Genomic DNA, 14,802 nt, shown 5'->3' on the forward strand with positions numbered 1-14,802 from the left:
GCTTTTAGGCTGTTGTGCAAGGCGCTAACTTTAGAGCCGACTGCTGATAGCTTTTTATATTTTTATCTGACCAGACCGAGGGAGCCGTGCAGCTGGGTTTCGCTTGTGGGGAGGCCTAAGAGCTGCGTTCTGGACGGTTTTACACAATCTTTTAAAAATTTCAAGGACGGGTTCTTTCGAGTGAGTATGAAGGCAGGTGTGCAGCCGTGGTATTTGGACGAAAGTGGTGTGGCGAGATTTCCACTTTACTGGACGGATTCGCCTACTAAGTGGGAGTTGGTGGCGAAGGAGGCGTTAGATGCGGCCAGTAGGCGTGTAGTTGATGTGTTGGAGAGGCTGCCGCCTAGGGCCCCTGGGAAGTGGATTGTGTGTTGTTATTTGACCGACGACCCGGGGCGGGATGTTTGCGGTACGTTTCCTTGTAGTCGTACTGGTTCGCGTGTTGGACTAATCTGAATATTTTTCTTTTTTGCAGGTGTGATGGCCCATTATGCGAAAAAGGTGGGGGCTTCGGAGGATTTGTTTGCGAAGATTAGGGATCAGCTGGCGGCTTCTTCAAAAGGGGAGGGTTCTTCAAAGGCGTCGCTGCTGGCCGGCCCCATGGTAGAGACAGTGCGGCCTGCGGCGAAGCGGCCTGCTGTGTCGAAGCTGAAAGGTGTCGGAAAGGATAGGAAGAGGCTCAGGGCGCTTGCCAAGACGGGGGGGGCGGGGGTTGCGGCGGGAGGTTCCAATAATCCGGATTTGGGGGGGTTCGAGAAGGCCAAGGTGCAGATGAGGAAGGGGGTGGAAATCAAGCTGACCGATCCGGAGGTTGCTATTGTGGAAGCCGCTGACCCAGGTTTGCTTATGAGGGCTTGGAATGAGTATATGTCGCGTGGGCTTGTGCTGGGGCGGCGGCTGTCGGCGATATTGCAGGAAGAGCTCGCTGCTGGGGACAAGAAGAAATTGGCTGACGAGCTGGCTGCGCTGAAGGTGCAGGTAGAGCACGAGCAGCAGAACTGGGATGATGAGAAGAAGAAGTTAGAGGCCGAGGTGAAGAAGTTGAAGGCCGGGGTGTTGGCTACGGAGAAGAAGTTGAAGTTGAAGCAAGTGGAGGTGGATGAGCTGCAGGTGAGGAGGAAAGTAGAATCTGAGGAGGCGGCTGACGAGATCAGTGGTTTACAACAGGCCGTGTATTCAGAACATGTGAAAGGTTTTGAAAAGGCCTTGAGGCAGGCTGAATTTTTGTACAAGGAGGTGTCTGTCACCGACTGCCGTTTCAATGTGAACTTGGACATTTATGAAAACAAGATGTTGGACGTGGCGGAGATAAGCAAGCTGAAGGCCCTGGCTGAGGGGGAGGAGGTTGCGCAAGATGAGGAGGGGACCTTGGTGACGACTCTTGTGAACGTTGGTGACGACCATGTGTCCAACGAGGACGGGCTGGAGGAAGAGGCCGAGGCCGAGGCTGTTGGCGGGGGTGATGACGTAGCGGAGGAGTAGACAGTGTGATGTAGTTTTTTGTTTTGGGGGCGAGGACGCCGAAAACTTTTTAATTTTTTGTGACTATAGTCGAGGGGAAGCTGTTTATTGTGATGTTTGTGGGTGGGTACCTTTTTGGTATGTGAATCCGAGGGCACCGTTGTGGGCTTGTATGGTGACTTGATTTTGGAAATGAATGTTCAAAGTTTTTATTCGTATGTGTTGTTGTGGTATATTGCGGTGTTGTGTACACAATCATTTATTTGTTCGCGCGTCGTGTGGTTGATTTAGTATGGTTACGTGACATGTTTAAATGTTAATTGGTTCGTCTAAGGAACCGTGCTTTGTTTCGCTTATCCGGCTTTTTGTGGTGTCGGCATTCGGCGATGTTAGTGGTTAAGGACGTTTATTTTTATCCCAACTTGTCGGCATTTGTAGTGGCGGTTGGAATGCAATTTTGGTTTCGACTAGCAGCCATTAGTGTAGCTGTTAGGAAATTTGATGAGGTTCGACCATCGGCGCTTGGGTCAGCGGCTGGGAGTATTAGTTATGATCGACCAGCAGCACTTAGATTAGTGGCTGGGAACGCTAGTGTTAGTATCGACCAGCGGCACTTAGAGTAGTGGCTGGGAACGCTAGTGTTAGTATCGACCAACGGCACTTAGAGTAGTGGCTGGGAACGCTGATAGGATGCATTCTGAGTAACGTGTTCCTTGCAATATATTTGGTGGCGGATGCCTCGTTAAAACCTTCCTGGCCAAAACCCTCCTTAGGGAAAAATGCTAGGGGAGGAAAGAGTACATCCACTTACAAGCAATTTCTAACTAAAGTAAAACTTTAAATGAGAAATATTTCAAGTGTTGGGCAATGGCTCCCCGAAAAGCTTTTCGAGACGGTATGCTCCTTTGCCGACATCTTTTAGTACACGGAACGGACCTTCCCAGTTTGGTGAAAATTTTCCTTCGTGTTTCCGTGCTTTACTGGCCATCCTCCAGACTAAGTCGCCCTTATGGAGAGAGCGCGGCTTGAGCTTGGAGTTGTATCTTCGTGCGGCTCTAAGCTTTGCTGCAAGGTCTTGGATGCGTGCTTTTTCCCGTGTTTCGTATAGGAGGTCGAGATGGGTGTTCATACAATCGTCGTTGGATTGTGGGTTGTGGTATGACTGACGGAGAGAAGGTTGGCCGATTTCTACGGGAATCATGGCGTCGGTCCCGTAGACGAGGGTGTATGGTGCCTCGTGGGTTGATGACTGGGGTGTGCATCTGTATGGCCAAAGCACTTCAAGATGTTCGTCCGGCCACTTCCCCTTTGCTCCGTCTAGCCGTTTCTTGAGTTGGCCAAGGAGGACCTTGTTTGCAGCTTCTGTTTGGCCGTTTGTTTGGGGGTGCTCGACGGAACTGGTGATGTGTGTGATTTTCAAGTTACGGTAGAACTCGCCGAGGCTTTTGTCTATGAACTGACGGCCGTTATCAGTTATGATGGTGTGAGGTATACCGTAGCGGCAGACGATGTTCTTCCAAACAAAACGCTGCACTTGGTTGGCGGTTATAGTGGCGAGGGGTTCGGCCTCGATCCACTTAGAGAAGTAATCAACTGCGACAAGTAGGAATTTCACTTGGCCTCTGCTTGGTGCGAAGGGTCCGACTATGTCCATTCCCCACTTGGAGAATGGCCACGGTGAGGACACCTGGTGGAGCTCTTCCTGGGGTATGCGCGTTACGGGACCGTGCTTTTGACATTGGACACATTTCTTAGTGTATGCGGTGCAATCTCCCTCCATTGTTGGCCAGTAGTAGCCAGCTCGTAATATCCTGGCTGCCATGGTTTTTGGGCCTGAGTGATAGCCACAAACTCCTTGGTGTATTTCTTGCATGACATACTCGGCCTGTTGTCGTGTGATGCATTTGAGCAAGGGTCTGCTGAAGCCTCTTCTGAATAGTTCGCCCTCGACTAAAGTATAGCGCGCCGCTTTCCGAGCCCATCCTTTGTCTTCGTTTGCTGGGGTTGTTCCTTCTTCTAGGTACTTGACAAAAGGTTCCATCCAGGTGCCGGCTGTGGTAATGTTGAGGCATTGATTATTCTGTTCGATGGAGGGGGTGCTCAGGGTGTGCTGCAACAGTGACTTGTATCGTCCCTTCTTCTTAGTGCTAGCGAGCTTGGAGAGGATATCGGCTTTGGCATTGTTACATCTAGGGACATGTTCGATTCTGAAGGCCTCGAAGTGTTCGATTAGGGCGGTTACCGTGTGGTAGTATTGCAAGAGCATGGCGTCCTTGACTTGATAGTCGCCGTTGAGGTGCCCCACTGTGAGCTTGGAGTCTGTTTTGCAGATTAGCTTCCTGGCGCCGACATCGCGCGCTAGATTGAGGCCGGCTATTATAGCTTCGTACTCCGCTTGATTGTTTGAGGTTTTGAAATTGAAGCACAGGGATTGTTCAACGAGGATGTCACCGGGGCCTTCCAGTACTATTCCTGCGCCGGCACCTTGGGGATTTGAAGAGCCATCTACGTGCATGGTCCACCAAAGGTCTTGGGTGGGTGGTTGGTTCTGGAGGTCATTGGTGAAGTCTGCTAAGCATTGTGCTTTTATGGGTCCATGTGGTTCATATTGGATGTTGAATTCTGATAACTCGATAGCCCACGACGATAGTCGTCCTGCCAGATCCGGTTTCTGAAGGATTTTCTGCACAGGGTGGTCAGTTCTGACGATTATTGTGTGGGATTGGAAGTATGGTCGTAATCGTCGTGCTGCAGTTACCAACGCAAGGGCTACCTTTTCGATCATCTGGTATCGCGTTTCCGTGTCCTGGAGGATTCGGCTGGTGAAATATATGGGTTGCTGGGTGTTGTCTTTTTCTTGGACAAGGGCGGAGCTGAGTGCGCTCGCAGATTCCGCTATGTACATGATGAGGGGAAGGTTGAGATCTGGTTTGGTAAGAATTGGGGGTGTGGTGAGCAGCTGCTTCAAAGTGGCGAAGTTATGCTCGCAGGTCTCATCCCAAACGAACCTGGCGGACTTCTTTAGCAGCTTAATCATTGGTTTGGTTTGATCGGCCAACTTGGGGAGAAATCGTGAGATGGCGGTTAACCTGCCCACTAGGCGTTGCACTTCCTTGACATTTGTGGGACTTCGCATGTCGATTATTGCTTGACATTTTTCAGGGTTTGCCTCGATCCCTCGCTGTGTGAGCATAAACCCGAGGAATTTTCCACCGTCGACCCCGAAGGTACATTTCTCGGGGTTGAGTCGGATGTTATACGTGCGTAAGGCTTTAAAGACTTCGGCCAAATCTGTTGAGTGTTGCTTGGGGTTGGGGGATTTTACGATGATATCGTCAACGTAGACCTCCACCGTTCTTCCGAGGAGTGGCCGAAAGACTCTATCCATCAGGCGTTGGTATGTCGCCCCGGCGTTCTTAAGGCCAAAGGGCATGACCTTATAGAAAAGATTGGCCTCTTCTGTGATGAAAGCAGTTTTAAGCTTGTCCTCCTCGGCCATGGGTATCTGATTGTAGCCAGAATAGGCGTCAAGGAAACTAAGTACCGCGTGTCCGGCAGCCCCATCGACTAGTTTGTCAATGCTGGGGAGTGGGTAGGCGTCTCGTGGGCATGCTTTGTTGAGATCCGTGTAGTCGACGCACATGCGCCACTTACCGTTAGGTTTCTTTACGAGCACCACATTTGCTAGCCAGGTTGTGTACTGTGCTTCGCCGACGAACCCAGCCTGCTTGAGTTTATTAGCTTCTTCGATCGCTGCTTGCCTCCTGCTTTCGCCAAGTTTCCTCTTTTTCTAGGAGACAGGTTTGGCATTAGGGAAGACCGACAACCTATGGGAGGCCACCTTGGGGTGCACGCCGGGGAGATCTGCCGCGGACCAAGCGAAGAGGTCGACGTTCTTTTTGAGGATGTGCTCAATGTGGTATACTTCATCTTCAGGGATGGTGGTGCCTATTTGGAGGAATCGGTTCTGCTGCTCTAGGGGGAGTTGTCGTATGTCCCCAACAGGCTCGACTCTGGCCTCAGAGGTCAATCTAGGATCTAGGTCGTCTCCTGCTAAGGTTGCTCCTACCTTGGACTGCTCGATGTTGTGGGTTGCCAAGGGTGGGTGGGGGAGCTTTAGGCTTGCCATATAACATTCCCTTGCGGCGTGCTGGTCACCGTGTATCGTGATTATATCGCCCTGCGGGGATGGGAATTTCATGGCGAGGTGTGGGGTGGACACGATGGCTCCCAAGGCATTGATGGATGGTCTTCCCAAAAGTACGTTGTAGGATGTATGGGCCTCTACGACCAGGTAGCGGATGGGTATGGTCTTCGTTTGTCTACCTTCTCCAAAGGTGGTGTGGAGGTCGATGTATCCCTTGGTTGGGACCCTTTCGCCTGAGAATCCGTATATGGGTTCATCATGGGGGGTGAGGTCGGCTGGGGATATCTGCAGCTTGTTGAAAGTTTTCCAATATAAGATATCTACGGAACTTCCTTGATCGATGAGTACTTTCTTGACTGCAAAGCTTTCTACTTCTATGGTTATGACCACAGGGTCGTCTTGATTGGGATCGGTGCCTTGAAAATCTGCGTCTGAAAACGTGATGGGCGGCATTCTTCTCATCGTCCTGCTGGATACAGCATGTACTGATTGGACAGCCCTTAGGTGCTTCTTTCTGGAAGAGGATGACCTTCCTTCTCCGGCGAATCCTCCAGATATGGTGTTGATCGTCCCTCGTAGGGGTGGCCTATCGTCGGTTCGTCTGGGTTGCTGTTGTGTTGGCGTTCTTTGCTCTGTGTTTTGGGTTCTTGCAGGTTCTCTTCTTGGTTCCCTGCGTTCAATCCGCCGGTCTGGTCGTCGCTCGACTCGTCTGTTGTCGTTCCTCTCATACCGGGGTCTGGGTGCGCCTTCCCCCGTCTCTCTTATATAATGCTTGAGGTGCCCAGCCCGCACAAGTTCTTCTATCTTGTCCCTTAAGGTGTCACATTCATCAGTTGTGTGGCCGTTGTTACGATGGTAATGGCAGTATTTACTTAGGTCCGCGTTAGGTGGATTTTGGTACTTTCTGGGTGGGGGGATGAGTTCGGCCTGCAGGACTTCGTCCAGTATGCGAGATCGGGGCGCATTCAAGGGGGCATAGTTGGAGAACTTCGCAGCTCTCCGCTCCGTAGGACGGTTCTGTTCGCGCGGGGGGGGCTCTTTGTTAGGCCTTCTGATGTCTGTTCGGGCTAGGGGAGTCTGAGCGTTGCTTTGGTATCGCCTCATGTCTTCCACTCTGATAAACATGGCGGCTCTTTTCCTAAGTTCCTGCATGCTCAAGGGGGGGCGCATTGCTAACTCATCAGCAAAGGGTCCTGGTCGGAGAGAGGTCATCATGTACATCAATATGAGATTGGGGGTTAAGTCTTTGATTTTCATGGCGATGGCGCCGAATCTGTCGATAAAAACTCGGAGAGGTTCCCCTTCTTCCTGCCTGAGATTGAGGAAGGCGATTGTAGTGAGGTCGTGGCGGCGGCTTGTGTCAAATTGAGTGGTGAAGGTGGTGGTAAGTGTGGTGAAGGAATCAATGGTGTAGGGAGGAAGACTCATGAACCACTCCAAGGCTGATCCCCTGAGTGCCACCGAAAACGACTTACACAGGACGGCGTCGTCCGTAGAATATAAGCCTACCTGATTGGTGTAGATGGATATAAACTCGTCTGTGTCCGTTGTGCCGTCATATGTCATAGTGGGTTCCTTCCACTTATTTGGTAAGGGGGTCTCCGTGATCCCGTCCACGAAGGGGTGGCGGCGATTTCTCTTTGAGGCGAATGAGCTATAGTTACCGCCTGTCGTTGGTCCGGTGGGTCTTTACTCGCTTTCATCTTCAGTTGGGGGGAGGTCAACTCTTGATTGGGGAGGGGGGGCTACCCTTGAGTTTGGTGGAAACTCCGCCCTTGACCGAGGTTGGCCGGGCTCCCCGGCCCCTTGGTCTGCTTCTATTTTTTGCCTAAGACGGGAATTTTCTTCTCTCAACGCTTCCATCTCATCCGCGTTCCTTTTCTTGTATTCTGCGAATTCTTGCTGCATCCTGGCTTGGGCTTCCAGAATGCGGAAAATCTCTGATGCTGGTCCGGGGTCTCCAACTTCAACAGTCGGAACCACGGGGGGGACGTCTGCCGTTCTGCTTCTCGTGGAAACCATCTTGCTCCCTTGGGCGGTTGTTTTAGACTTGTGAAGTACCCTTCGGCCCCATGGTGGGCGCCAGATGTTCTTACAGGACCAAAGGTTGTAATTCACAAGTCACTTCAAGGGCTTCGGGAGGCTGATCTCGGCTGTTCTTCTGTTGCCACAAAGGAATTCTGGGGGCGGAGCAGGGGACCTGCAAAAGACACTCCGATGCCTAAGTCAGCATAGGTGATGTCAGAGTATCAGAATAATTTAATGCGTAATCAATGCATGGAACAGTGTGCTATTTATAGTTTTTTACCTGTGGGTCCTACCTATGATGGGCTTTCTGGCCCAACGTTCCCCTTTTTGGCTATTCATGGATCCAGTGCTTAGAAGGGAAATTACCAGGGGGTCCTTCAGGGGGAGGCGGTACTCGGTACTCGGTCATGCGGATCTTTGTGGGTGGATGGTTTCGCGTCGTCGGCTGGGAGGGTTGCGCCACACATCCGGGTTGTCTTGTATAAGTACGCTTTGTAATGCGGGGTAGGCGGCCACTGTGGTGGTTGCAGATGGCTGCGTAGTTTGTAAGATTGCTTTCTGCGAGTGTGCGGTCCATGGTTCTTCTGAGAGCCGTGCTCTTCTGAGGGTGCTTGGTACGACGTGTGGTTGAGGGGATCTTCCATAGCGGAAGATGATGTGGGCGGCCGTCGGCCTCGCGGGATACTTCACGAGCCAGAGGGGGCTCTGTTGAGGTAAGCGGCTGGCGGGTGAGGCTGGTGCCGTGTACCCGTACTGGGACATCAGCCTCCCACCCGTCGGCCTCGCTGGATGCTTCATGAGCCAGAGGGGGCTCTGTTGAGGTAAGCGGCTGGCGGGTGAGGCTGGAGCCGTGTACCTGGACTGGGACAGTCCTGTACTGAATTTGATCCTTGCTTGATTCAGATGAAAGCTTATTGGTAACTGAACTTTCTCCACAAATCTTTGGCTTACAACATTGTTGTCGCTTTCGTAAACGAATGCAACTAAACATGGGTGGCCTTCGATTAAACACCTTGCTTTTCTACTACCTTTTCCATCATCTTTTTCTTTACTTCCTTTTCTTTTTCTTCAATTTCCCTTCCTTCTGCAGTTTATATTTCTTCTTTTTCTATTTTCTCCTTCAGCCTATGTTGATCCTTCTTGGCTTGTCTTGGTGTCATAAATTTCAACTTCATTTCATGTCCCTCATGCCTCAAATACAGGGAACGTTAATCAAAATTGAGCGTTTTAAAATGAAGCCATGCCCATCTAAAAAGAAGATGACAAAAGTTCATGGGAGCAATATCACATAATAGTTCTTTCACACATTGTCTTGTACTGAATTTGATCCTTGCTTGATTCAGATGAAAGCTTGTTGGTAACTGAACTTTCTCCACCAATCTTTGGCTTACAACATTGTTGTCGCTTTCGTAAACGGATGCAAGTAAACATGGGTGGCCTTCGATTAAACACCTTGCTTTTCTACTACCTTTTCCATAATCTTTTTCTTTACTTCCTTTTTTTTCTTCAATTTCCCTTCCTTCTGCAGTTTATATTTCTTCTTTTTCTATTCTTTCTTTTTCTATTTTCTCCTTCAGCCTATGTTGATCCTTACTGGCTTGTCTTGGTGTCATAAATTTCAACTTCATTTCATGTCCCTCATGCCTCAAATAAAGGGAACGTTAATCAAGATTGAGCGTTTTAAAATGAAGCCATGCCATCTAAAAAGAAGATTACAAGAGTTCGTGGGAGCAATATCATATAATACTTCTTTCATACATTGTCCTGTACTGAATTTGATCCTCACTTGATTCGGATGAAAGCTTGGTGGTAACTGAACTTTCTCCACCAATCTTTGGCTTACAACATTATTCTCGCTTTCATAAACGAATGAAACTAAACATGGGTGGCCTTCGATTAAACACCTTGTTTCTTTACTTTCTTTTCCATCATCTTTATCTTTTCTTCCTTTTCTTTTTCTTCAATTTCCCTTCCTTCTGCAATTTATATTTCTTTCTTTTTCTATTTTCTCCTTCAGCCTACGTTGATCCTTACTGGCTTGTCTTGGTGTCACAAATTTCAACTTAATTTCATGTCCCTCATGCCTCAAATAAAGGGAACGTTAATCAAAATTGAGCATTTTAAAATGAAGCCATGCCCATATAAAAAGAAGATAACAAGAGTTCGTGGGAGCAATATCACATAATACTTCTTTCACACATTGTCCTGTACTGAATTTGATCCTTGCTTGATTCAGATGAAAGCTTGTTGGTAACTGAACTTTTTCCACCAATCTTTGGCTTACAACATTGTTGTCGCTTTCGTAAACGAATGCAACTAAACATGTGTGGCCTTCGATTAAACACCTTGTTTCTCTTCTTTCTTTTCCATCATCTTTATCTTTTCCTCCTTTTCTTTTTCTTCAATTTCACTTCCTTCTGCAGTTTATATTTCTTTCTTTTTCTATTTTCTCCTTCAGCCTATGTTGATCCTTCTTGGCTTGTCTTGGTGTCATAAATTTCAGCTTCATTTCATGTCCCTCATGCCTCAAATAAAGGGAACGTTAATCAAGATTAAGCGTTTTAAAATGAAGCCATGCCCATCTAAAAAGAAGATGAAGAGAGTTCGTGGGAGCAATATCATATAATCCTTCTTTCACACATTGTCCTGTACTGAATTTGATCCTTGCTTAATTCAGATGAAAGCTTGTTGGTAACTGAACTTTCTCCACCAATCTTTGGCTTACAACACTGTTGTCGCTTTCGTAAACGAATGCAATTAAATATGGGTGGCCTTCGATTAAACACCTTGCTTTTCTACTACCTTTTCCATCATCTTTTTCTTTACTTCCTTTTCTTTTTCTTCAATTTCCCTTCCTTCTGCAGTTTATATTTCTTCTTTTTCTATTCTTTCTTTTTCTATTTCTCCTTCAGCCTATGTTGATCGTTCTTGGCTTGTCTTGGTGTCATAAATTTTAACTTCATTTCATGTCCTTCATGCCTCAAATAAAGGGAACGTTATTCAAGATTGAGCGTTTTAAAATGAAGTCATGCCCATCTAAGAAGAAGATGACAAGAGTTCGTGGGAGCAATATCACATAATACTTCTTTCACACGTTGTCCTGTACTGAATTTGATCCTTGCTTGATTCAGATGAAAGCTTGTTTGTAACTGAACTTTCTCCACCAATCTTTGGCTTACAACATTGTTGTCGCTTTCGTAAACGAATGCAACTAAATATGGGTGGCCTTCGATTAAACACCTTGCTTTTCTACTACCTTTTCCATCATCTTTTTCTTTACTTCCTTTTCTTTTTCTTCAATTTCCCTTCCTTCTGCAGTTTATATTTCTTCTTTTTCTATTCTTTCTTTTTCTATTTTCTCCTTCAGCCTATGTTGATCGTTCTTGGCTTGTCTTGGTGTCATAAACTTCAATTTCATTTCATGTCCTTCATGCCTCAAATATAGGGAACGTTAATCAAGATTGAGCGTTTTAAAATGAAGCCATGCCCATCTAAAAAGAAGATGGCAAAAGTTCGTGGGAGCAATATCACATAATACTTCTTTCACACATTGTTCTGTACTGAATTTGATCCTTGCTTGATTCGGATGAAAGCGTGTTGGTAACTGAACCTTCTCCACCAATCTTTGGCTTACAACATTGTTGTGGCTTTCGTAAATGAATGCAACTAAACGTGTGTGGCCTTCGATTAAACACCTTGTTTCTCTACTTTCTTTTCCATCATCTTTATCTTTTCTTCCTTTTCTTTTTCTTTAATTTCCCTTCCTTCTGCAGTTTATATTTCTTTCTTTTTCTATTTTCTCCTTCAGCCTATGTTGATCCTTACTGGCTTGTCTTGGTGTCATAAATTTCAACTTCATTTCATGTCCCTCATGCCTCAAATAAAGGGAACGTTAATCAAGATTAAGCGTTTTAAAATAAAGCCATGCCCACCTAAAAGGAATATGACAAGAGTTTGTGGGAGCAATATCATATAATACTTCTTTCACACATTGTCCTGTACTGAATTTGATCCTTGCTTGATTCAGATGAAAGCTTGTTGGTAACTGAACTTTCTCCACCAATCTTTGGCTTACAATATTGTTGTCGCTTTCGTAAATGAATGCTACTAAACATGTGTGGCCTTCGATTAAACACCTTGTTTCTCTACTTTCTTTTCCATCATCTTTATCTTTTCTTCCTTTTCTTTTTCTTCAATTTCCCTTCCTTCTGCAGTTTATATTTCTTCTTTTCTATTCTTTCTTTTCTATTTTCTCCTTCAGCCTATGTTGATCGTTCTTGGCTTGTCTTGGTATCATAAATTTCAACTTCATTTCATGTCCCTCATGCCTCAAATAAAGGGAACGTTATTCAAGATTGAGCGTTTTAAAATGAAGCCATGCCCATCTAAGAAGAAGATGACAAGAGTTCGTGGGAGCAATATCACATAATACTTCTTTCACACGTTGTCCTGTACTGAATTTGATCCTTGCTTGATTCAGATGAAAGCTTGTTGGTAACTGAACTTTCTCCACCAATCTTTGGCTTACAACATTGTTGTCGCTTTCGTAAACGAATGCAACTAAACATGGGTGGCCTTCGATTAAACACCTTGCTTTTCTACTACCTTTTCCATCATCTTTTTCTTTACTTCCTTTTCTTTTTCTTCAATTTCCCTTCCTTCTGCAGTTTATATTTCTTCTTTTTCTATTTTCTCCTTCAGCCTATGTTGATCCTTCTTGGCTTGTCTTGGTGTCATAAACTTCAACTTCATTTCATGTCCTTCATGCCTCAAATATAGGGAACGTTAATCAAGATTGAGCGTTTTAAAATGGAGCCATGCCCATCTAAAAAGAAGATGACAAAAGTTCGTGGGAGCAATATCACATAATACTTCTTTCACACATTGTCCTGTACTGAATTTGATCCTTGCTTGATTCAGATGAAAGCGTGTTGGTAACTGAACCTTCTCCACCAATCTTTGGCTTACAACATTGTTGTCGCTTTCGTAAATGAATGCAACTAAACATGTGTGGCCTTCGATTAAACACCTTGTTTCTCTACTTTCTTTTCCATCATCTTTATCTTTTCTTCCTTTTCTTTTTCTTCAATTTCCCTTCCTTCTGCAGTTTATATTTCTTTCTTTTTCTATTTTCTACTTCAGCCTATGTTGATCCTTACTGGCTTGTCTTGGTGTCATAAATTTCAACTTCATTTCATGTCCCTCATGCCTCAAATGAAGGGAACGTTAATCAAGATTAAGCGTTTTAAAATGAAGCCATGCCCACCTAAAAGGAATATGACAAGAGTTTGTGGGAGCAATATCATATAATACTTCTTTCACACATTGTCCTGTACTGAATTTGATCCTTGCTTGATTCAGATGAAAGCTTGTTTGTAACTGAACTTTCTCCACCAATCTTTGGCTTACAACATTGTTGTCGCTTTCGTAAACGAATGCAACTAAACATGGGTGGCCTTCGATTAAACACCTTGCTTTTCTACTACCTTTTCCATCATCTTTTCTTTACTTCCTTTTCTTTTTCTTCAATTTCCCTTCCTTCTGCAGTTTATATTTCTTTCTTTTTCTATTTTCTCCTTCAGCCTATGTTGATCCTTACTGGCTTGTCTTGGTGTCATAAATTTCAACTTCATTTCATGTCCCTCATGCCTCAAATGAAGGGAACGTTAATCAAGATTAAGCGTTTTAAAATGAAGCCATGCCCACCTAAAAGGAATATGACAAGAGTTTGTGGGAGCAATATCATATAATACTTCTTTCACACATTGTCCTGTACTGAATTTGATCCTTGCTTGATTCAGATGAAAGCTTGTTTGTAACTGAACTTTCTCCACCAATCTTTGGCTTACAACATTGTTGTCGCTTTCGTAAACGAATGCAACTAAACATGGGTGGCCTTCGATTAAACACCTTGCTTTTCTACTACCTTTTCCATCATCTTTTTCTTTACTTCCTTTTCTTTTTCTTCAATTTCCCTTCCTTCTGCAGTTTATATTTCTTTCTTTTTCTATTTTCTCCTTCAGCCTATGTTGATCTTTACTGGCTTGTCTTGGTGTCATAAATTTCAACTTCATTTCATGTCCCTCATGCCTCAAATAAAGGGAACGTTAATCAAGATTGAGCGTTTTAAAATGAAGCCATGCCCATCTAAAAAGAAGATGACAAAAGTTCGTGGGAGCAATATCATATAATACTTCTTTCATACATTGTCCTGTAATGAATTTGATCCTTGCTTGATTCGGATGAAAGCTTGGTGGTAACTGAACTTTCTCCACTAATCTTTGGCTTACAACATTATTCTCGCTTTCGTAAACGAATGAAACTAAACATGGGTGGCCTTCGATTAAACACCTTGTTTCTCTACTTTATTTTCCATCATCTTTATCTTTTCTTTATTTCTTTTTCTTCTATTTCCCTTCCTTCTGAAGTTTATATTTCTTTCTTTTTCTATTTTCTCCTTCAGCCTACGTTGATCCTTACTGGCTTGTCTTGGTGTCACAAATTTCAACTTCATTTCATGTCCATCATGCCTCAAATAAAGGAAACGTTAATCAAGATTGAGCATTTTAAAATGAAGCCATGCCCATTTAAAAAGAAGATGACAAAGTTCGTGGGAGCAATATCACATAATACTTCTTTCACACATTGTCCTGTACTGAATTTGATCCTTGCTTGATTCGGATGAAAGCTTGTTGTAACTGAACCTTCTCCACCAATCTTTGGCTTACAACATTGTTGTCGCTTTCGTAAATGAATGCAACTAAACATGTGTGGCCTTCGATTAAACACCTTTTTCTCTACTTTCTTTTCCATCATCTTTATCTTTTCTTCCTTTTCTTTTTCTTCAATTTCACTTCCTTCTGCAGTTTATATTTCTTTCTTTTTCTATTTTCTCCTTCAGCCTATGTTGATCCTTACTGGCTTGTCTTGGTGTCATAAATTTCAACTTCATTTCATGTTCCTCGTGCCTCAAATAAAGGGAACGTTAATCAAGATTGAGCGTTTTAAATTGAAGCCATGCCCAGCTAAAAAGAAGATGACAAGAGTGTGTGGGAGCAATATCATATAATCCTTCTTTCACACATTGTCCTGTACTGAATTTGATCCTTGCTTGATTCAGATGAAAGCTTGTTGGTAACTGAACTTTCTCCACCAATCTTTGGCTT

The 14,802-nt window shown here is 45.0% G+C and overlaps 1 protein-coding gene across 1 annotated transcript; it reads right to left on the minus strand.

Moving 5' to 3' along the window:
- Window positions 1–2,314: 2,314 nt before the first annotated feature.
- Window positions 2,315–7,174, minus strand: LOC114171636. The gene is made up of 2 exons (XM_028056533.1): window positions 5,303–7,174; window positions 2,315–5,251 (listed from the first exon to the last, which is right to left on the minus strand). Exons 1-2 carry the CDS (start codon window positions 7,172–7,174, stop codon window positions 2,315–2,317), a joined length of 4,809 nt encoding a protein of 1,602 aa, XP_027912334.1.
- Window positions 7,175–14,802: the final 7,628 nt, after the last annotated feature.

The sequence above is a fragment of the Vigna unguiculata genome, unplaced genomic scaffold (genome assembly GCF_004118075.2).
Source record: "Vigna unguiculata cultivar IT97K-499-35 unplaced genomic scaffold, ASM411807v1 contig_300, whole genome shotgun sequence".
In the NCBI taxonomy this organism is placed as follows: domain Eukaryota; kingdom Viridiplantae; phylum Streptophyta; class Magnoliopsida; order Fabales; family Fabaceae; genus Vigna; species Vigna unguiculata.

Excerpts from the sequence above, each read along its gene's own strand:
- LOC114171636 (XM_028056533.1), bottom strand. The coding sequence starts at position 7,174 with ATGACATATGACGGCACAACGGACACAGACGAGTTTATATCCATCTAC. Across the intron at positions 5,252-5,302 it reads TCCCCGGCGTGCACCCCAAG|AAAAAGAGGAAACTTGGCGA; the intron begins GTGGCCTCCCAT and ends CCTGTCTCCTAG.